This window comes from Danio aesculapii, chromosome 3, assembly GCF_903798145.1.
Source record: "Danio aesculapii chromosome 3, fDanAes4.1, whole genome shotgun sequence".
Classification (NCBI taxonomy): Eukaryota; Metazoa; Chordata; class Actinopteri; order Cypriniformes; family Danionidae; genus Danio; species Danio aesculapii.
In genome coordinates this window covers 10,713,272-10,737,562 of record NC_079437.1, presented here as the reverse complement: position 1 = coordinate 10,737,562, position 24,291 = coordinate 10,713,272, and the positions used below count along the sequence as shown (strand labels likewise).

General features: G+C 38.0%; 2 protein-coding genes across 3 annotated transcripts; both read right to left on the bottom strand.

Annotated features, from left to right (window-relative positions):
• Nucleotides 1-2,572: 2,572 nt before the first annotated feature.
• LOC130220866 (cytochrome P450 2K1-like) lies at nucleotides 2,573-8,554 on the bottom strand. The gene is made up of 9 exons (XM_056453121.1): nucleotides 8,275-8,554; nucleotides 8,029-8,191; nucleotides 7,569-7,718; nucleotides 7,329-7,489; nucleotides 7,025-7,204; nucleotides 6,720-6,861; nucleotides 6,453-6,637; nucleotides 6,220-6,361; nucleotides 2,573-2,877 (listed from the first exon to the last, which is right to left on the bottom strand). Exons 1-9 carry the CDS (start codon nucleotides 8,476-8,478, stop codon nucleotides 2,690-2,692), a joined length of 1,515 nt encoding a protein of 504 aa, XP_056309096.1. The 5' UTR covers nucleotides 8,479-8,554; the 3' UTR covers nucleotides 2,573-2,689.
• Nucleotides 8,555-12,616: 4,062 nt separating this feature from the next.
• LOC130220863 (cytochrome P450 2K1-like) lies at nucleotides 12,617-23,902 on the bottom strand. 2 transcript variants are annotated; one of them, XM_056453118.1, is made up of 9 exons: nucleotides 23,622-23,902; nucleotides 23,379-23,541; nucleotides 22,950-23,099; nucleotides 22,698-22,858; nucleotides 22,395-22,574; nucleotides 20,185-20,326; nucleotides 19,914-20,098; nucleotides 16,822-16,963; nucleotides 12,617-13,072 (listed from the first exon to the last, which is right to left on the bottom strand). In XM_056453118.1, exons 1-9 carry the CDS (start codon nucleotides 23,889-23,891, stop codon nucleotides 12,885-12,887), a joined length of 1,581 nt encoding a protein of 526 aa, XP_056309093.1. In that variant the 5' UTR covers nucleotides 23,892-23,902; the 3' UTR covers nucleotides 12,617-12,884. The 2 variants fall into 2 exon arrangements, with proteins under 2 accessions (XP_056309093.1, XP_056309094.1); XM_056453119.1 differs by lacking the exon at nucleotides 22,395-22,574.
• Between the last annotated feature and the right edge of the window lie 389 nt (nucleotides 23,903-24,291).

Genomic DNA, 24,291 nt, shown 5'->3' with positions numbered 1-24,291 from the left:
TCTATGCGCCCTCATAATATATTTGGGAGCATTTGTGTGTCTGAATATAATGGTTGTAGTGCAATCTGATTTGATTTTCTCTAAAAACTTGCTGAATCGCTCTACCCTGCCGCTGTATTGGTTCATATTAGCTGTCAGTCACTCAACGCTTCCCGCTGTCAGATAACAGGGAGCACTGCAGGAAATGCAAACGGCTGAAGAGTGAAAAGTGCACAGGTTTGCAAACCTCACCTAAAGTTATAATAATAATAATGGCGCAGATGACAGCGATCATAACATGAGGTAAATGTTGATCCGCCAGCTGAGATCAATCGAGTGTTTTCTGAGAAGGTGCCCGAATCTCGATGCGTTGCATTCACCGCGTGTTCAGCGCAAATGTCCGCTAAATATAAAATCTAACACTGTACACATCATCGCCAAAGAAACTCACCTTTACTAAGTTTACACTAAAACTACGGCTCATAACAAAGAGCGGAATTGCGCTGGTGGTCATCGCGAGAATCCTGCTCTGTCTGCTCATAAATTGGTGCGGCTGACTCGCCTGCTTTATTCCACCAACACAGAGAAATGAAGATCAGCTCATAACGAGACTGAGAATTTACAATGACCCAAACCGAAACTTTTAAAGAGTGATAGAAGTGAGACTTTCTTTTGTCCGTTCTTCCATGAGATGTATATTATTTTGCTATTGAAAGTAATACCATAATATTATACCGTCACCGTTCAAAAGATGAAAAATACCGTGATATTAATTTTAGGTCATATCACCCACTCCTACTCTCTGTACAGAAATTTAAAATATAGAGCAATCACTCGCTTTTTTAATGTCTAAACATTTGTTTAATCCTGCCCCTTTTCGCCAGCACTGTACAACAGAATTTTGCAAGCTCAAACTCTAGTGAAAGCCGCAGTCACACTGCACTTTTTGCCACATAGACTTCTGTTCATACGCAAGCTAATGCTACAGACCAGAAACGCAAGCTCATGTGAAAAGTTTTAGAGTTCTCTGAATTGTAAAGTTCAAGCTTGCTGAACTCTTACCTGCGAAATCGCATCACGTGACTGCGTGAGACCAATCGAAGATCAAAACATGACCTCTCTGTACAGAAATTTAAAACATGGACCAATCGCTCACTGTCAAAAAAAATCACTCACAATCGCTCACTTTTTTTAATATCTAATCATCTTGTTTAATCCCGCCCATTTTCGCATGCGCAAACTCTAGTGTGACCATGGTATTAGGCTGATGCCTTGTTCAGACTACATGATTTATCAGGGTGTTAGATTATGCGATTTGTACCGTGTGTCGTCGGTACCAAATATGCCAGACTACACTTTGATTTATGATCAATCACATATATGTGTTGTGTGCATGTTTTCTGAACGTAGGCAGTAGATTCATTCTGTGACAACAAATGGTGCTTTTGGAGCTGCAGAAGTAGATTCCCAGCAACGGCTGTAATTAAAGCAGGTAGACAGCATGTTACCTTCAAAGATACATTCATATAAATTTACCAGCACTGCATTTTGAATGAGAACATAATGTAATTCCAGTACTCACCAGGTTGCAGAAGTGCTATGGTGGAGGAAGAATACACTTGCGTACTCTACAAAGCTACAGATTTTTTGTTTCTGAGCTTTTTTACATATGTGATGGAACCTGTCATGGACGATGGGGAAAAAATTTGCAGCATTTCTGCAATGCTTTCTGTAAATCTTGGTCATTTATAATTCCCCAAAACAACCTATCAAGCAAATAGTGCTGAAATTGTGGAAAAATTGCGTAATCTAAGCAGAGCTTTTCAGATTTATTTAACAATGTTAGATGAAAAAAAACACATTAAGCATTGAAAGAACACATATTTTAACAGAATTGATTTAGTCACCCACGTTTAGATTGTTTAAAAAAATCTGCAGAGGAGATCGAAATTTGAAAAAATAAAAATTGTATTTTTTATTATAGCCTGCACTGTCAACAGTGTTACACAAAATAGCCAAGGCACTTAAATAAAATATCTTTATTTTGTGGAATACACAGTGATCAAAATGACAGAACAGCAATACCTGCAGCACAAGGAACGGTAACATCTAAAAATTTCTAAAGGTTACAGTAGTCAAAAATAATCAAAAATGAGCAGGGAGTGTTACTTTAAGGCCCTTACTTTAAATGACTAGCAAGTACCAACTACTAGTCTCACAGGACACCACTAGTTTCTTGATCAGCACTTTTTCAGTCTCTTCACAGTTCAGTGAATGTAGTGTTTTTTAACTATAACTCACCAAGGATTTTGCCTAGATTTTCAAACAGGCTCATATCAGGACTCTGGGCTGCCGTTTTAATGTTTTCAACTTCAGGCAACTGCTGTACCTGTTTTGCTGTGTGATAGGTTCATTGTCCTGATGGCCAGTTAAGTAAAGGAAATGCATGCTGAGTTGGCAAACAATTACAAACCAATTGCCAAGTGAGATTTTCTGCAACTTGTAGCCTTTTAGGGGACATTATTAAGTTGCTTACATTGTAAAAATGCAGGTTTTTAATTATTGGAGCTTTATAATAAGAAAGGTCAAGTGGTTGGTTCCACACTTTGGTATTTATTTACAAGTGCTGAAATCTCCCAATTCATACTGGAATAAGCTGCGACGTTTTGTCTTTGTGTATTCTTCTGTCAGCTGCTGACATGTTCTTGAATCAGGAGCGTCTGATTGCACACAGCTTGTGTGGAGACGGATTTAATGTGATTCCAACAATTCCTTTGAGATCCAGCTCATCTTCAGACACTCCAGGTGGAGCTGTGAAGCGGTAGCTCTGAAGGAGAGACGTGAAGAACAGGAAAAGCTCCATCCTGGCCAAACTCTCACCCAGACAAACCCTGCGCCCTGAGAAAGAGAGAGGCTGTTGTTGAAATATCTAGGCTCCATGTGGATTTTGAAACCATATAAATTGTTTTAACTTGAACATAAGAGAAATCTGAGTATTTTTGCAGGTTCAGAATATAAACATTTGAGTTCTGAATCATTGGCATGTCAAGGTCAAGATCAGATTACTTTGTTTCTAAGGATTTACAGTAGTGGACATTTGCCAATATATGATTAGCTGATCATTGTTAAGTCCTTTTGGCTGATATTCAATACCAATTTTTTTTATTTATTTGTTTTTGTGTTTTTGGAAAAGTGTCAGGTTTGCATGGACACTAGGACCCAAGGGAGACTGCTTGGAAGCGATATTGCAAAGAAAAAAGAATAATTGGCCCACTACATAGAAACCATTCATGTTAGTGGTTGAGGATTAGTGCCTAGGGGAGGCTGCTTTTAGTGCACAATTTTAACAGCATTTAACAGTTCTGATTTATGCTTACAAATACTGTTTCATTCCTTTTCAACTCTATGGGCCCTATCATACACCCAGTGCAATAAAACGCAAGACGTGTTTCCATGACGTGTTGTTAGTTTCAGACCAACGCAACCCTAATTTTCCCAATTTCCGCCACATTGTTTAAATAGCAAATCCATTTGCACCACTTTGTAGACTCGTGGGTGCCCGATTTCCGCCACATTGTTTAAATAGCAAATTGGCGCGTTGCTATTTTAAGAGACTAAAATAGACTGCTCAATAGACCAGCTGAAAGCACAGAGCGCGTCAGTTGTGCAACTCACTTACACATTGCTTAATACACACAGGATGTACAACCATACAGAAATATCTTTACAAATGAAAAAGAATTCAAGTTATTATTAAAGTTTAATTAAAGGATTAAAATATTACAAAAACTATTATTTTCTACCGAAAAATAAAAAACAATGCCTCCATGCCTTCTTCACCTCAAAGGCTTTTTTTTTCAGTTTATTCACGACAATTTGCTTTTGTGTAATATTATTAGTAGTAGTATTATTTATTATATGCATATTTATATTTGTTTTATTAAAAACAAGCTTAGATTTGTCCACCTGTCAGGTTTTGGGCCATATGGGGGGACGTGTCTTTGGATATATCTCAGTTTTTTGAACACACTTCATTATTATTGTTCATTTATTTGTTTGCTGGAAATTAGAACTGAATTTAGAAATAGTTTTGAAACAAATGTTTTGCGCTTAACAAGTGAAATTAATTATGTAGGCTAATGGATGTCTTCAGTGGAGAGCATACAACACCGTTTCCTTATCCACGAAAGAAAGAAAGTGAAAGTAAAGGCCGAATGGAGGAGGTTCATTATCCTCTTGCCGCTGTTTAACTGTTTTCTTAATTGTTTTGAAGAGTTCAGTTTTTTTCCACTTACAAAGTCCACCATGTAAATAGCAAATGCGCCATTGAGCGACGCAACTGACTCCTAAAGGGAATGGAAGATGACACTCTGATTGGTTTAATCTCAAAACACACCAATAACTCATTAAGAGAATAAGCACAACCCTGTTAGACCATGCGCCACAAAGTGGATTTTCCCGTCCTTATAATAGCAAAAGTGAATTCAGACACGCCTTTAATGCTTTTGCACCCTGTGCTTCAGACTTTGCACCTAGACCGTTAAAACAGCCCATTATGTTAATTTATTACACAACTGTCACGTCATCAGAAAAGTAGTTGCCACAACTCTACAAACCATTGCTCCAATACATAACTCTACCTAGCAACGCAAGTACTTTGACCTTAATGTACGTACAGATGACCTTCTGTGCTCCTATTGGTCAATGCCACAGATGTGACGGAACCCTAAGCGACAACAACCCGCTCTTCCTCATGAAGCTAATACAGAAGTAACTGAAACTGCAATTCATCGAAATTCCGCTAGTTCTGGCTCCAAAATAGAAGACATTTCTCTTGAGCCCAGTGCTAAAATGGGCAACTTTTCAACAGTAAAAAAAGATGTTTACAGCCTGGTACCAAAAAAGATCTTGGTGTACATAGCTAAAATTACCCTTCATGACAACTGTGAGTGGGTGAATTTTTTTATAACTCATCCGTTTCGTTTATATTAGGTTATATTAAGTCTGCATAATTAAGGGCTTGGCCACTTGAGTGACAGCTAGGTCTCGCTGGTTGCCTTCACGTCATCTCAGCTGAATACGGCTGATATATACATATCGTATTTTTGTTTTGTTTTGTTTTATGTGGCTTTACACAGTCAGTTGCCTTTTGGAATTATTACTTACAATTATCAGATGATATGGCATGCTGTGTGCACTTAATTGTGCTTACAAAGCCTTCAGGTGGCCTCCATTTCCCAGGTGAGTGAAATGATACACTTGTAAACCATATTTATAAATGTATTTGTTTTATTCAAGATAATTTATCATTTATACTTTTCTTTTGAACTGTAATGCACTCCAGAATCTGACAGATTGATTAGCTGTAGGCTATAGAACAGTCATACTGTGTTATGCTTGGATTTCATAAATAGCCTTGCTTTTACTTACACAGAATATATTTGAAGTAGTTGGGAGTAATTAGCATTTTCCTCCTGTAGAAAAACTTCATAAAAAATATGCTTAGTGGCTCAATGTATTACAAGTGTTTTTAAAAGACTAAACTTTTATTGATATAGTACACAACCAAGCACAAGTGGTCAGAACACAAACAAGTCGCAGGTAATAAAGTATTAAGCGTTTCTCTCAAAGAAAAGCCTGTCTAAGTAAAATGCTAGCAGGCATCTGTAGCTACGCTCTTGCTCCGCCTCTTTGCCCTTTTTTGGTAACCCCTGGTCAGTGTGATGATGTTCGAACAAAATGGCAATGGTTGGCCACGCCTACTTGTAGCTTCATTTGGCCTCTTTAGAAACCTGTGGGTGACATCACGGATACTACGTCCATATCTTTTACAGTCTATGCATAACCCATTGTGAAAGATCAAAATAAATTAAACATTGTAGGAGTTTTTTGTTGCTGTTGTTGAGATATTATGAAGCATCCCAAACATGGCATTGTTTGGCTTCAATTATGACAAACTGGACAAGATAAAATGATCAATACTTGCATTTTAACATCCACCGTCTTTTATGAATCTAACTGATTGTGCCCAAACTAATTTCATGATCTCTGAACCTCCCTTGCAAAACTTTACAGAGCAAAGGTTAATATGGCTAGGGCTCAAAGGTGGAATACTCAGAGCAACTTTACAGATTTTGGGCAGTTGGTGTGTCCATTGACTGATTTCACACTGATTTAGTTTAAAATATGTTTTTAAGCAGATTTTCAGAAGACTGTTATAATATTCACATTTCACTATACCTGCAGAAAAGGGTATGAAAGCATCTCTCTTGACGAACTGGCCCTTCTCATCAAGGAAGTGTTCTGGGTAAAAGCTGTTTGGTTTTTCCCATTCACTTTCATCCTTCAGAACAGACGTCAGCAGAGGAACAACTGTAGTTCCCTGAGAAAAATGGAGAAAAGATCAAAATCTTAATGACCTGAACATGATTTTTCTTTTTCCATGATTATATGCATTTGTTCTTCTGACTGACCTTCTTGATGAAGTACCCATTGAAGGTAATGTCACTGGTAGTTTTATGTGGTAGACTCAACGGCACTATGTTGGCCAATCTCTGAATTTCATGAATCACAGCATCTGTATATGGTAATTTCTTCCTGTCTTCCACCACTGGCTGACGTCCACCAATCACTCTGTCAATCTCCTCTTGAACTCGATCTGCACACAAATACAACAAATGTGGTGCTTTGGTCTACAATGTATTCAAATTAACGGAAAAAAAAGCTTTAATTTTTTTTACCCTGTATATGGGGGTATTTGGCCATGAGCATCAGACCCCAGCGCAGAGTCGTTCCTGTGGTGTCAGTACCAGCGACAAACAGATTTGTCACAGTCATCATTAGATTTTCCTCATGAAAGTATGAGTCTTTCTTTCCAGATTTCTGTCAAATGTAATCCACAAAATGCTTATTTATTCCCAATTTTTTTTCCAGTTTAATAAGCTAAAGTACTCAAAATGACAATCGTCCAATTCAGATCTTGGTCAAACTGCAAACTTGAATTTCTGATTATTTCAGTAAAAGGTACTATTCCAAATTTCCATACCTCATCACTCAGTTTCCGGGTGAGAAAGGAGTCAACAAAGCCTCTGGGGTCGTTTGGATTCAGAGTCTCCAGTAGAGCATTGATCAACTTCGTCATCTGCACTCTACTTTGGATAATATTTTCAACAATAATCCTTTTGCTTTTCAAAAATGGACCCACCCAAGGAAACATTTCATGAAACTAGAGACACAAGAAAAACCAATTGACAGATGTTCTCCTTCAAAAACCTCTGTAGTACTCTTTATGTCATAATTCACCATGGCATATTTGTTAACAGCCTACAGTATTAGTTGATTATACTTACCCACATAGAAACTGATCCAGCAACCCGAACGTTTTCATTTGCTCTATCAACCATTTCTGTGAATTGAGGGTCTGTGTATTCAAATCTGCTGCCGTACACAATAGACGAGATGATGTTTGACACAGCGTAGTTCACAGGCTGTGTTGTGTCAAAGGGTTTCCCTGTCAAGAAAAAACAAACTCTCGTTGGATCTTGTAAACCAAGAGCAGATGTTCATCCTTGTGTGACTTTGTCTTGTACCTTCAAACTTATCAAATTCTCCTTTGAGGTAATGAATTTCTTCAATGATTTTCTCTTCGCTTCCTCTTTTGCCCATCCCAAAGTCCCGCAGGTTGCTGAGAGCGAAGCGTCGCATCTCTTTCCAGTTCTCTCCATTTGAAAAGAGGATCCCTGATCAACAACAAAAAATCTTACTGCGAGTCTGAGCAGCGACGCCAGCAGAAAATTATAACTACTGGTTAACAACTGACAGGTCAATCTCATATATTACTTTAAACACATTGTTAGGAATCTACATATGCTTCTTAATTAAAGACAAAACAATTTTCAACAAGCAGCCTTGTGACAAAACACGTTTAGGTTTTTCATTGTCCTAATTTCTGTCACTAGTTACAGCAATTTGTGACCGTTTCACTGGCACGAAAACTTGTGCAACATGTTTGTTTTGTAACATTTATTTGAGACAGTAAAAGAGTCTTACCATGCTCATCGTTCATTATCCTGAAACCAGGTCCAATTTCTCTATCGCCAAACTGTTCTGCATAGTTCACAAGTGCTTCTTTGACAGTTTTGTATCCAACTAGGACCACTGTTTTTCTCGGTCCCAAATACACTTGGAATACATTTCCATATGTTTTGGACAACTGGAGGACACAGAGGAAGATGTTTACAAGCAAATCTCAAAATGGGATGCTATCAGGTTTTTTTTTTTTTTTTAAGTTCTCACCTCAAAAAAAGTGTCGAAGGCTCTTGTAAGGTCAAGTGTCAGCAGGTTTCCCAGCAGTGGCAGTGGTTTGGGTCCCGGTGGCTCTTTCCCTTCTTTCTGAGATCTGGATCCAGATGAAACAAAATACAAAACCAGAAACAACAGCAAAGCTCCCAGCAATGTGCCTGTGCTGGCAAACTGTAAAAGTGACTCAACAACAGCCATTTTCTTTCTGAGCTTCTGAAGTGATGCACTCAATACATTTATAGCCACTATGTAAAGGACGGACCTTGTCTGACAATGTGAATAGACAGTTGGAGAAGTTACATAAGCATATATGACTCCCTGTGGTTAATTATTCACTATTTTCAGCCTATTAAAACAGGAGAGGACATGTGTTGAATAAATAGATCCATAGAAGCAAAAACTTGTTTTATTGAATGTTGCACCAATATTATTGTCATGATAAAAAAAACACAATCTGCTTTATAAATAGATTTAATATTTTGCTATTATCTCTACTTTTCTTAGACAGAAAACATGGCGCTTTGAACTTTGGCACACAAGAGACTTTTATCAATCTTCTATATCAAACCAGAGTAACTGCTGCCATATAATATACTGCCTTTTATGTGTTTAGGTGAATAACCCTAAACACTTGACACCATTTGAGAATTTTAATATATAAATAATTATTATTTAAAATAAATGTTTATAGCAACCTTTTCAACTCGCAATTCAAGTTTATTTTTCCACAAATGTGGAAACATTTCACAGTTCTGAAATACTATGAGCCATGAACCAACATTAGCAAGAAATAGTCAAAATCACAAGTTGCAAAAATACTGAATTGAGATTTATAAAACATTTGAAGAGTAAATTTAAGTCGTAAACATGGAATAGCAAGAAATAAAAGGCAGAACTTAAAGGGCACCTATGGTAAAAAATCTACTTCTTAAGCTGTTTGGACAGACATATGTGCATGTATGGTGTATAGACCATCATATTGGGGTGATATAAACACACCCAGTGCTTTTTTTTTTTCAATTTAACAACATAAAAAACGCTGGACTAATTGGAGCGGTTTTCAAACCAACCGCAACTTTATGTAGGAGTGCGGTCCCCCTGCCCACCAATATTGATTGACAGGCACGTCATCATATCCTCAGTTTGTTGATTCACGTCTGCCATTTTCAGCGTGAGTCGAAGCGATATCACTAAAGGAACACCCTAGCTCTATTTTTAGATGCAAGGCTCATTGGGCTCAACACAAGAGCAATATTCTCCACATTATCACTCTAATCGGAATTATTGGTTGTATCTTTAGGTAGGTTTGCAAACATGTGTACTTCTCATTGAGTCTACCTTATACTTCAGCCGTTTGCATTTCTCGCGATCCCAGAAGCTCCCTGTGATCTTAACTAGCATGCGTTTTAGAATTCTAAACATAGGTTTCTATCAGGGTACACTCAAGTCGACGGCTGGGCGCCGCGGACCGCTGCAGAAACCTGTTTAGAATTCAAAAATGCGACGATTCGGGACACTTCATGTCGCGGCTTCGAGCGGCGCATCCGGTGCCTCAATCAAAGTTAATTCAGTTAACGCAAAGTTAATGCGTGGTTATTAGTTTCTGTGTACAAGCTCGGCACTTGAAACTAGTACACAATTGGCTGTAAAACTGTACAAAGACACAAATGCTTTTGTACTCTCTGCTTGGTCTGTGTCCGAGTCGTACATGTACAACTGAATGCGGATCCTCTCACTCCTGCTCCTCAAACACAGAGCGGGTGAGCTCATGGCCCCGCCCCCTTGTTACGTTGGGCAGGAAGCTGAAACTAATTTACATGTGAAGCAACACACCCCTAAATCAGCAAACTGTGGACACGCCCCCAACATGACACTTTTTAAGACATTATAATAAAAAAATCTGAATTGTGTTTTGAACTGAACCTAAACTGGCACACTCAGAAGAACCATAATATTAATATTAAATCATAAAAAAGAGGTAAACTATGTGCCCTTTAAGGCAGAACTTAAGGCTTATTTAACTGTGCGAAGGCCACAACCTTTTTGGAGGTGGATTGGTAAAGCAAATCACATTAAGGATTGAAAGGACACAGCTCATGTTCACATAATTGATTTAATCACCCAAAACATGATGATTGGCTTAAAAATATACACTAGATATCAAAATTACAGAAGAAATGGATAAACACTTTTTTTTTCAGAAATAAGGTAGTCTTGCAGTGCTTCCCACAGGTTTGAAATATACTTGTAGTGGTAGCTGTATTGAAACACACCATTTACCCACATCATGTAAATAGTTAACTACTGTAAATGCGACAAACAAAACATAATTTAGTTTTTAACAATAATTTTATTGATTATGACACTGTTAAACAATTTCCTTTCAATGGGTTTAATTAAAAAAGAAAAAAGAAAGCCACTATTTCTCTTTTATGCTATTCGGGAGCCAAATGCACCCGGTGACAGGTCAAATCTGCTTCTCTCTTTTTAAGTTCAAAGCAAACAAAATTTGCCAAAGCTATATAAAATATACAGCAAATGAAATAAATGACAGAAAAGGGAATAAAAACAGACAATATCTTTAAAAATAATAATAATTACAAGATTAAAATGTGTAGATTTAAATAAGGCAAATGTGTTGATTAACCATTACTAATGGTATACATACATTTTGCAGCCGATTAACACCAGTCACTTCCTCCACTCCCAGTATATAGTTAAGTTTTTCTGAGTCGTTTTGATTAAAGAATGAATTATTGAATGTTTCTCTCGCTTTCATGCAAAAAAATACATATGATTAATGACAGCTTTAGAAAGCAAAAGCTGAATCCCGGACATTTTAGGAGATTTAGAAACCCCAGCTGGACACATCTTTTAAGTCCCAAAAAGGCATGTCTCTGTGGGTCTGCAGAGCATGTGAGACTGTCTGTGGGAGTGTTGACAGGTCTCACACACACAGAACGAAACGAGTAAATGACAACTACTTTACCGATCGTGGATGTTTGGTTAAATTGGGAGGATGTAAAAAAAAAGTGTAAAAGGAAGACAATAATAGTAAAAAAATAAGTGTCATTCAATGTTCTTGGGCTGTTAATATACCTGGGTGGCCTGCCCAAGTAAAGTCTACTGTATGTGTGGGAAGCACTGAGTCTTAAGTCTTCATTGTCAACAATGTTTTACGAAATATCTAAGGTGCTTAAATGAAATCTCTTCATTTTGTTAAATTCATCTCTAGTCTCTCAAACTACTCTGCTGTGATCATCTTGATCAAGTCTCTTCCACAGTTCAGTGACTGTAATGTTTTGTTTGCCATAATGTAACCAATGATTTTTTTGGCAAGCAAAAAATACAGCTGCAGTGTTGAACCAGTCAGATTTTCTACATTATCTTGTTATCCTGTGCATTTGTCTTTTATAGACATGTCTGTGGACTGTGGGGTAAACCGGAGCACCCGGAGGAAGCCCATGCGAATGCAGGGAGAACATGCAAACTCCACACAGAAACGCCAACTGACCCAGCCGAGGCTCGAACCAGCGACCTTCTTGCTGTGAGGCGACAGCACTACCTACTGCGCCGCCGACATCAAACAATCCAAATAAATATTGTATAAACAGAAGTCTGGTATGTTCAATTTCAAGTCCATTAAGTTAAATCTTTCACTAAATTTAGTTCATTCTAAAAGCTACTGTGGGTCTACAAACCTCATAATTATGACATAGAAAGTTAAAAGCTTTTCTGGTTTTGTCCTTTGTTATATACATTTTGGTCATGCATATTCGATTGGTATTCTAAAGCTTTAAGTAAATCCTTACCACCTGATGCAGAACTTGCTATTGTTGGATATTCACAACTCATTTCTCATCTCCCAGATAGACTCCAGCAGTCTTTGTCTTTAGGTAGGATTGTGGCTAAAAGGTTTGTGCTCCGGCATTGGAAGTGATCTTCACTACATTTCAAATGTGGATTGCAGACATGATTTCAGTAATACAGATTAAGACTGAGATTTCTGAGGACTTACTCTATTGAAATTTTGTTTAGTGTTTGGGGTTTATTTCTTGACTATCTGGATGAACAAACCAGCCACTCAACCTCTGTGAATTCTTCAGAGACTTAATTTACATATTTTACCTATATTTAATTATTTATTTTATTTCTTTATTCTATATTCTGTTGTCACCCGCTAAATGTTGTAATTGTTTTTTTGCTCATTGACTTATTGTATTGGATTTGTTTGGGACAGTGCCGAGTATTCATCATGTGTGTGTGTGTGTGTGTGTGTATGTGTTTCTTTGTCCAAAGTGTGTGTATGTGTTTGGTTGTCCAATAAAAAAAAGAAAAAAGTTAAAAGCTTTCTAATTTCTCCAAACAATCGAGTAGTGATTTGTAAAGGTTTCTCAAAGTGATTCTTTTACAGGTTTTTACTTATCAGAGTTTCATGATCCAAAAGGTAAAGTGGTTGGTTACACACTATCCTCATTATTTAAGTCTATACTTTCAAGCAAAAGTAAAATACATAAGTGCAGAAATCACCCAACTCATTCTGAAATAATCTGAGAGGTTTTGTTTTTGTGTATTCTTCCATCAGCTGCTGATCTTTTCCTGAATCAGGAGCGTCTGATTGCACACAGCTTGTGTGGAGACGGATTCAAAGTGATTCCAACAATTCCCTTAAGATCCAGTTCATCTTCAGACACTCCAGGTGGAGTTGTGAAGCGATAGCTCTGAAGGAGAGACGTGAAGAACAGGAAGAGCTCCATCCTGGCCAAACTCTCGCCCAGACAAACCCTGCGCCCTGAGAAAGAGAGAGGCCGTTGTTGAAATATCAAGGTAGGCTCCACATGGCTTTGAAACAACATTTAATATAAGCTGCTTGCTTCAGTGGACTAATCAAAGAAGGCAGGGCTTTTCTGTTCACATTAGCCAAAGCCATTTTTTATAGTGAATTAAAACCACTTTTAATTGTTAATATGTAAGTAACTCACATGTAATAGTTAACTGTTTTGCATCCGACAGTAAATAGACAGTGGTCTGATCCTGGTTTTCCCGGGATTGTCTCATATTTTACAATTCTATCCCGCTATCATCCTGTAAAGGTTTTTTCCCGTATTTCTCCTGTATCCATTGTTTTTACATCCCAATGTTGACAGCTATGAATTATAGTAGCACTAGTAGTATTAAGTGAATCATGTTAAGCCTAGTTCACACTACAAGACTAAATTTCGGCAGATCGCTGTGCCGTTTACACTACATGACTTGATGACATTGACAGCTTAGTCAAGCTACCAAACCACGGCCAATAAAATTTTGAGGGAGGGGCTGTCAGAAAAAGCTGAACACTATTGGCTCCTTGTGTGCTGACATCACTGACAGCGGTTTAAGCTTTCAAGGGAGCATTTAAAAACATCATCAGTCAGCTGATGCATCAGCGGATCAATCACTCATCTTCAAGGTTCAAGTGGAGAGATGTGGCTTTAACACTAGAACTACAGAGGCAGTCAGAGAGTTTTTCATTTTTGTAATTTAATAACTCTTCGAAATAAAATTAACATCTATAACACCCTGATGTTTCCTAAATATCTGTGTATTTACTTCTAACATTTTTTTTAAAATGACAAAACAGTAAAGAACTGAGCATTTCTACCTTAATTTCTATGTTGGTTATCTGCATGCATGTCTGCTACTTTTCACTGCGACTTTAAATATGCGTGCCTTTTTGCCTAGCAACTTCCTGCTAACATAAACATAACTTTATGATAGCAAAAATATAAATTTACTTCAGATATATCTTTCAAAACAGCATATTCTGTGCTGGAAAATAGCTCCTGTTTGAAAGTGAAAATGAAAGCGAGGCCCAGACCTTTGCGTGTTCTAGTATCTTAACTACATGTTTATAGGCTGTTTTACCAAAAAGATAATTATTTTATTATCTTAAAAAAGCTTAATCTGAATATCTTAATAGAATCGTTTAATGTAAATATGACGTGACAATATGATGTCTTATATGAGAACAGTCAGAATGACCAGTATGGTAATACTAATAGTTAAAGAATTTTAGTTTCCCTGTTAATATAGCTTACTCTCGTGTCCGTGTTAACACAAAATAAAGCGAGTGCATTGATGCCCATTCTGGCCAATCATAGACTGTTTCTGTTGAGCTCCTGAGCACAACGGCCATTTAGCTCATGCTGATATGCTCTCTCATTGGCTGCAGCTCGTCACTACATCTGACCGCACGTGGGGTTGAATTGGCCGACTGCATGTTAGATATTGGATTTTCATCTGCGAAGTGTCGGCGACGCGTCAGCAAGCGTCTTTGATGTGTTGTTCAGTTGTTCACACATAAAGACTGCCAAGCACCCCTAGATTTTTCCCCGATCTGTCAACGAGCTTGTTAACTTCAAAATCGGGCTTAAAATCCTGTAGTGCGAAGTAGGCTTTATTTATCACTGAATGTGAAAAGACAATAATGGAGATGTTTTTAGGTGCGTTAGCATTTAAAATTTAGTGGAGAAAATGTCCATTGTCAATAATGCAGCAATGTTTAAAGGACTGCTTACACCGTTTCTTTCAAACAAGCACATTCAGACATCACAATGCAACAGTAGTCACTGTGTCAGATTATATCAATTAGATTTCAGCTTAAGAATCATGTCACATTACATTATTTCTCAGTCTTGCTTGCCATTTTTAACAATCTTTGTGATTTAATTAAGGCAGCGGAATTCATGATTGGCTTCTGTAAACATAAGCATAAATAAACAATCATGTTTTGCACTGGATGCCATGCCATGCTGTTGCCGTAGCTCCACAAACCATTTTTCCAATGCATAATTCCATCTAGCATAACAAAAACTGATCTCTCTCTCTTTGGCTTTATTATTTAAATGTACATTCAATAAAAATATGAATGCAACATTTTGTTTAAGCTACCATTTTTTATGAGCTGATCTCAAATATCTCTACCTTTATGTACTCAAAAAATGTACATTTGGTGAAGTTTCACAAACTAATTTCGAGAGGAGCACGTGACATGCTGGTCTCTCATCTACAATCATTAGTTAGCCAATCAGATTAATCCAAACTCACTATAAGTAGCCTAGCTAAAATTACTCCCTTCTCTTTGTTTTCCGAAGAAACGCCCCATCCACCCCTTCTCTTCCTTTACCACGGGGAGCTCTCAAGAACTACCTGATCTCGTACTCCGCTTACATGCTCAATCGACCAGGCGGGAGCCCTGGGCTCAATTATCTCCAAGCTCAGGGTTCTCTCCCAGTACAGCATGCCAAACCTGCTAACATCTGTCAAACAATATCTAAGTGTGAACTCTTGAATCTAAATTTGTGTTAGGCCATGTCCACATGTACATGGGTAATTTTGTATAAATTGAGTTTTCCCTGCTTTTGTTTAAAAAAAATTCTCTGTCCGTGTGAAAACGCAAAGAGGCACTTTGATACATGTTATGGGCATGCCGACCCAACAGTTGGCGATATTGACACTTTTATACTGAGTTCACACCAAACGGGGAATTAAGTATATTTTGCAAGTAAATTGTAATTTGCATTAAAGTCAATGCAAATGTTAGAATAGAGGTGGATTACTTTCCCGCGGTTGAACAGTGCGCAATACATTCGCCATGAATGTGCAGAATTTGCCTCATTCGCATTATCTGTTTGGTTTGAACTCAGCCATGTTGGCCAATCAGAAAGGAGAAAACAGCACGCATGCTGACGTCATGATGCTAATATTCCAGTTTTAGCGTCCACGCGACCACACTGTACTGGGAGTTTTGGAAAATCTTCACCCTGGCTGGAGTTTTCAGAAAGTTTTCAGTCACCTGACACTGTGTTTTTGTGTGGACAAACAGCAAAACTGCGTAGAAAAAAAGTGCGGTTTTGAAAATACCCATGTTTGTGTGGACAGGGCCTTAGTGAGCACTTCTCACTTCCTGTGTGTGAAATATCAAGATGCTGATTAGACAGCGTGATTCGAGCACAGGTGTGTAACACAAGTGTGGGAGGTGCAGCACATATCCTTTGGTTAGAGTCGATCAGTTTGATGATTTTGGCCTTTTAAATGTTGGTCCACTCCTCTTCAATGGCTGTGCGAAATTTCTGGAAGTTGCAAGTTTTGAGGGTGCATGCAGTTGGAATGCTAACAGCAGGATCTGTTGTCTGTGAATTGAATGTTTATTTCTCTACATAAGCCATTTATGTATACATATACATAAGCCACAAACAACATGTAACCACACCAGCCCAAGTCCATGTTTTAGAACCCAATGTTTTGCCACACCTGTGAGGTGCATGTATTATCTCAGAAAAGGAGAAGTGCACTAACACAGATTAAGACAAATGTGTAAACAATATTTGAGAGAAATTAGCTTTTTGTGAGCAAAGAAAAAAGTTTGTGATCTTTGAGTTCCGGTAATGAAAAATGAGAGCTGAAACAAAAGTGTTGACTTTGTATTTTTGTTGAGTGTGCATTTAAATCATAAAAACTTGTATTGTACATGATTAGTGTAGTGGTGAAGTTTTACTGTACCTGCAGAAAAGGGCATGAAAGCATCTCTCTTGATAAACTGACCCTTCTTATCAAGGAAGTGTTCTGGGTAAAAGCTGTTTGGTTTCTCCCATTCACTTTCATCCTTCAGAACAGACGTCAGCAGAGGAATAACAGTGGTTCCCTAGAAAAACAGAAAAAACCTTGATGCGCTAAACATGATTTATCTTCTCTAGGGCATATATGTACAGTGCATCCAGAAAGTATTCACAGTGATTCACTTTTTTCCTTTGTTACAGCCTTATTTAAATTGTTAAATTTACTATTTTCCTCAAACTTTTACAAATGGTACCCCATGATGACAATGCGAAGGAATAAAAAAATAAAAAGCAAAAAAAAAAACAAAAAGCAAAACTCAATTTAGCTCAGGTGCCTGTTGTTTCCACTGAATATGTTTGAGATGTTTCTACAACCGGAGTTCACCTGTTGTAAGTTTTGTAAGGTCCAGCCAGTTAGTCCAATGACGTAGTCTACTGGTGGACGAAGGTTCACTGCATGTTCGGTCTTTCCAGTGCACAATGTTGATTTACTTTAAACTTAACTCATATCTGACTCCAATTTTAGTATGAGGTGGTTTAGAACATTAATATATTTATCCTCATTTTATCTGACTCCAGTTATAAAGGATTGATAAGATTATTTTGTTTCTCTTAATATTATTTTAAGTTATGATTGATTATTCTCTTCGATTAATTATTTTATATTATTCTCGTTAATTCTGATTCCTATAACATCCTGAGTCTTGTACCGGCCGAGTATACAATCTCTTAAGCACAAGCATGTCAGTCTTGGTCATTAAACAGAGGCGATTAACCACAATTCTAAAAAGGCAGAACCCTACTTCCTCAGTTTAGAATATTTTGTTGTGTGGTCCCCATAGATCTGCTATCTACTAAACCAAAGCAAAACTATTTCATCATATCATAGTAATCACCAGATGATTTAAATAGCATTATACGTTTAGAAATGAAGGCCTACCCACATTTAGATTGGTCACATCAATACTTTGTTGTTCTAAATAGAAAACCCATTATTGGCCTTTTACAGTTCAAGTATACTTGAATTAATGCCAATGTGTTAGTCAGAGCTCTATGAACATCTAATAGCGTGCCACGTTGCTCCGTCTACCGTGTTTTAGTCCGTTACTAACCTGTACAGTGGCTTGGGGTGTTTTGGATTTAACGTATTCTATTAGAGAATAACACGAATTCTGTTTGAATAATTCAAAATATGTGTCTGTTTAATTTGCCAGGAATCAGTTGCAGTAATAAAGGAATATAATATTAAAAGACATTATGAAACAAAACATCAGGCCTTCAGCTCTTACACTGGTGCCGAACGAGATCAAAAAGTAAAACAGTTAGCAGCCGCCCTATCAGCTCAACAACAGCAGTTTTTCGTGCTAATAAAGTACAAGAAAATTCTACGCTGGCTAGTTATGAGGTAGCTCAGCTAATAGCCCAGCACAGGAAACCGTTTACTGAAGGAGAATTTATATAAGAGTGTCTGATGAGCGTTGCAACTATAATTTGCCCAGAGAAGATATATATATATATGCGTGTCTGTGTGATGTATGTTAAATTTGGCCCGGGACAACGTTTCTTTTTGCATCTGGCCCTCGGCCCAAAAAGTTTGGACACCCCTGGCCTATAGGAAAGGCACACCCTTCGCAGTGGTTCAATAGATACCTGAAGTTGTATATCTATTGTTTTTATTGTCTATTTCTGAAGAAATGAGACCATTGTACCAGTCGCACTGAGACATTTCAAATGATATCAAACAAGATAGATGAAGTGACTTGGATTAATATAGAACATTCATATTTTGAAATTACCATTCTGTTTGAGTAGAGTGAAAAGGGGCTGAGTGACCAAGGGGTGTTTTAGGAAATGTTTCAAATGTAAATGGAGTAAAGGAGTGGAGCTAGTTTTCCCGCATTCCCACCTGGTGGGTTGTGGAGCCGATTGTCTCTGTGTTTTCAGCTCATATTTGAATTGTCAAAGACATCAAAGTATTTGTGGTATCTCAAGTCTTATAGTTTGTACCTGTGGTTGTAGAGGCACAAATCTGGGGAAGGATACAGACAAGTTTCTGCAGCATTGACGGTCCCACCACAGTAGCCTTTTTTATTCATATATGAACGAGGTTTGGAACCACCAGGGCTCTTCCTAGAGCAGACCACTTGGCCAAACTGAGCAATTGAGGAAGAAAGACCTTAGTCAGGGAGGTGACAGTTGGGTTAAGAGTCACTTAAGAAGAGCTCCAGCATTTCTATGTGGGGAAATGAGAATCTTCCAGTAGAACAACCAACTCTGCATCATTCCACCAATCAGACCTGTAGCTATAGTTGCCAAACAACATAACAGCACACCTGGAGTTTGAAAAGTTTAAAAAACTAGACTTGAAACTATTTGTCTGGAGGACAACAGGTACTGGTCAACACCGGGTGAATACTACCTCTACGGTGAAGCATGGTAGAACAGGATCAGTTGTGCGAATTTTTTTTCTACAACAGGACAAGTCAGGATTGAGTCAGGATTGAAATATGAATGTAGCAATGTACAGAGACATCCTTGATGATAACAGAGTGCTCTGCCCCTTTCAACCGGACAACAACCCCCAGCACACAGCCAAGATAACAATGGAGTGGCAACAGGACAACCCTGTGAATGTCCTTGAGTGGCCCAGTTAGAACCCAGACTTGAACCCAATAGTGAACATTACTGGAGAGATTTGAAAATTCTGTGCACAATACTCCCCATCTCACCTGATGGGGCACAAGATACTGCAAAGAGGAATATGTGTGTGCCAAGCTTGTAGTATCATATGGAAAAAAAAAAAACAGCAGAGGCCTTAATTGGTGTAACAAATTATTGATCAAAGATCATCAATACTTTTTTTCCAAAGATTTCAAATGAACTTCTTTCACATTGTCATTTTGGGGTATTATTTGGAGACTTTTGAGGAATAATTTATATATTTAATAATTTGGAATAAGGCTGTAACAAAATGTGGGGAAAACTGAAGAACTGTGAATACTTACCAGATACATGATATTTGTACTACAGACTGACCTTCTTGATGAAGTACCCATTGAAGGTAATGTCACTGGTAGTTTTATGTGGAAGACTCAACGGCACTATGTTGGCCAATCTCTGAATTTCATGAATCACAGCATCTGTATATGGTAATTTCTTCCTGTCTTCCACCACTGGCTGACGTCCACCAATCACTCTGTCAATCTCCTCTTGAACTCGATCTGCAGACAAAAGCAACACATATTTGGTGCTTAGATCTACAATATATAAAATACTGAGGGAAAACTCTTCGTATAGCTGTTTTTACCTTGAATATTGGGGTATTTGGCCATGAGCATCAGACCCCAGCGCAGAGTCGTTCCTGTGGTGTCAGTACCAGCAGCAAACAGATTTGCAACAGTCACCATCAAATTCTCCTCATGAAAGTACGAGTGCCTCTTACCAGATTTCTGTCAAATGCAATCCACAAAATGCATATTTATTCCCATTTTCAAAGTTCATACTTTCATTCATTCATTCATTTTTCTTCAGCTTAGTCCCTTATTTATCAGGGGTCGCCACAACGGAATGAACATATTCTGGCATTAGATTTATGCAGCATATTCCATTCCAGTTGCAACCCAATACTGGGAAACACCCATACACTCTTGCATTCACACACACACACACTTATACACTACGGCCAATTTCGTTTACCCAATTCGAGTATACCCCATGTCTATGGCATACCTGCCAACATTTGTCTCTGTAAACCCGGCCGGGAGACTGGGGGGTGTGAGTCAAATTAAGGGAGTTTACCGGGATAAATAACAAAACACGAGAGTGGCGGGAGATGGGTTGGAAATACAGGAGCATAGGGCAGCACGATTCTGGCAAAAATGTAAATCACGATTTTTTTTTTTTTTTTGCTTAAAATCAAGATCACGATGCTTTCTCACGATTCTGTAATCTGTATCAGTTAATATGATTAGCCTATTATTATTGTTGATTCTCAAACATGTGGTAAAACAACAATAATAATATTAGGCCTGTGTATAGGTATACTGTTGCTTAAAATGCTAAATTTTGTATAGTCATTATGGTGGACTTGAACAGACTTTCAATATGTCCTGTTTGTAAATTCACAGTAAAATGATGACATCAGAATATAACTATTCATAATTCTAAAGTAGATTTATTATTTTTAAGACATGTGCTTGTCATCTGTTATTGACAACATTATTAGACCATTTGTTTTCACTGGTAAAATTAGAATTTTGTCAATATCAGACTCCTTCTTGCATTAAATTCAACATTATATATAGACTAGGGTTGTTCTACTGACACAGTAAACATTTATTTTCATGCACAACACCGTGTTCGCTATGAAAGAAAAAAACATATCAAATGTCTGTCGTAATCATAACTGTAAAATGCGTTATGATCATTTTAATGATGTGCGCACAGGTTTCACTTTCACTTTCGAGTGCGGCTCATGGCTGCCGTCACTGTGAGAAAAAACACATACATGCAAATCAAACCTCCCACACAGCCCTCAAACGATCGCTCTGTGCAACAAACTGAACGTGATTTACAACTTCATTATCTGTTATCTACAGCCTATGCAGCTTCTGTTCACTAAAGTAGGCGTCATAGACGGGCACGCGCGAGATTGGGCGGTTTTGAAATAATTTTTGCGGGTAAAAAGTGACATAGGCGGGTAGAGTAAAATTGGGCGGTTTTGTAACGGTGTGCCCGCCAGCCCTGGTCTTTACTTATAAACCTGTTATGATCCCCTAAAGAGGTGCCATAGCCCCCGTTCTCCACATACAAACGCTTAAAACAGTTGTGATCTCCCAACGAGAATACAGATTGTTGGGCGGTGCCTTATAGTTTTCAGTGGGTTTTAGACTGGACACAGTCAGCTACATCTGACAACACTGGTTCTCGGAAGTAAACAAACAGCTGGCGGTCAGCTCACGTGTGATTTCGCGGCCACGAATACATCATTACATGAAGACAGAAATTACATTTTTGGGTGAATTATACCTTATAAATACAGTATATGACTCTTTTAACGCCATTTAAAGGTGTCAATGTTGCTGTGAAGATTTGTGCGACTGCCTTGCTTCTCTCCTGACCTTGAAAGTATAATTGGCTGAATCGTAGAAAAGCTGAATTAAGATCGTGTGATCTTTTTTCGAATAATCGTGCAGCCCTACATGAGACTCCCGAGAAAAACGGGAGTTGGCAAGTATGGTCTATGGACTGTGAGGGAAACCAGAGCACCCGGAGGGAACCCACGTGAACACAGGGAGAACAGGCAAACTTCGCACAAAAATGCCAACTGGCCCAGCTGCGACTCGAACCAGTGACCTTCTTGCTTTGAGGTGACAGTGCTAACCACTGAGCAACCGTGACGCCCTGTTTGCCAAGATACTATGCTACAATACTTAAGGACAATCATTGTATTCAGGTTTTGTGCCAACTTGAATATTTGATTATTTCAGTAAAAGCTACTATTGCATATTTGCATACCTCATCACTCAATTTGCGGATGAGAAAGGAGTCGACAAAGCCTCTGGGGTCATGTGGATTCAGGGTTTCCAGAAGGGCATTGATCAACTTTTTCTTTTGCACTCTATTTTGAAAGATGTTCTTCAGAAAAACAGTTCTGCTTTTCAAAAATGGACCCAACCAAGGAAATATATTGTAAATCTAGAAATGCAGACATAAGAAATGTTTTCCAGAGTTGTACTTTCAAAAACTTGTGTAGTTTTGTCATTATTAAAAATGAGATCCCACTGTACAAATTTTAATTAACTTGTAGATTACACCAACCATCATAGAAAACGATCCACCAACACGAACGTTTTCATTTGCTCTGTCAACCATTTCTGTGAATCGAGGGTCTGTGTATTCAAATCTGCTGCCGTACACAATAGACGAGATGATGTTTGACACAGCGTAGTTCACAGGCTGTGTTGTGTCGAAGGGCTTCCCTGTCAAGAAACAAAACAACCGTCTCCTTGGATCTCTAAAATTAAGAGCATGACTGCAGATGTGTATTTTTGTGTCTTGTTTATCGTGTACCTTCAGACTTATCAAATTCTCCTTTGAGATAATGAATTTCTTCAGTGATTTTCTCTTCACTTCCTCTTTTGCCCATCCCAAAGTCCCGCAAGTTGCTAAGAGCGAAGCGTCGCATCTCTTTCCAGTTCTCTCCATTGGAAAAAAGGATTCCTGATCCACACAAAACCATTTCACTACCAGTTTCAGCAACAAGACGAGCGGATGATGACTTCATGAGTTAGACACACATTAACCTTAATCTTCTGGGACATTTACTGTGTCTGTCTCTTATACTTATTGAATGACTAGTTAACAACAGACTTTTTACGAGTTACAATGTTTAGGATTATTTTTAGGTTTTTCATTGTTAAAGTGGCCAGCATGTTTCTATCGCAGCATGTCTAGCATTTATATCTTGTACATTCATTCAAGGTAGAAAAAAAGACTTACCATGTTCGTCATTCATTATCCTGAAGCTAGGTCCAATTTCTCGATCACCAAACGCTTCTGCGTAGTTCACAAGCGCTTCTTTGACCATTTTGTATCCAACTAGGACCACCGTTTTTTTGTGTCCCAAAAACACTTGGAATATATTTCCATAGGTTTTGGACAACTGGAGGACACAAAGGAGAATATTTACAAACAAATCTCAAAATTATACAATACTATTAATTTTATGCATCAAGTTCCCACCTCGAAAAAAGTGTCGAAGGCTCTTGTGAGGTCAAGCGTCAACAGATTCCCCACCAGCGGCAGTGGTTTGGGTCCCGGTGGCTCTTTCCCTTCTTTCTGAGATCTAGATCCAGATGAAACTAAATACAAAACCAGTAACAACAGCAAAGCACCCAGCAATGTGCCTGTGCTGGCAAACTGCACAAGTGACTCAACAACAGCCATTTTCTTTCTGAACTTCCCAACTGATGCACTCAATAAATTTATAGCTGCTTTATGAAGGAGGGACATTGTCTAGTTCTTAACAAATCTGTGTGAATATAGGGCAAGTATAGTGGCAGGTATAGTTACATAAGTAAGTAACTGAATGCATTTATATGACACCCTGTGGTATAACATTAACCTTTTTCAAAAAGCCAATAGCAAGCAGATCTGAACTGATATACAAATACTGTGACTTTTGTCAGTCTCTAAACCATTGTAACTTCCTGCCTTACTGGGCGCTTTATGTGTTTAGGTGAGTAACACCAATTTGACACCATTTAAAAATTAAACGAACTTACAATTCTGAATTATTGCATCTACAAGGCTTTATCTCCATTTCTGGTAAAGCTGTTTAAAGTCAACATGTAATCAAAATTTCATTTTTTATTTATTTGTATATGTATATAGTACAGTTTTTTATAAACAA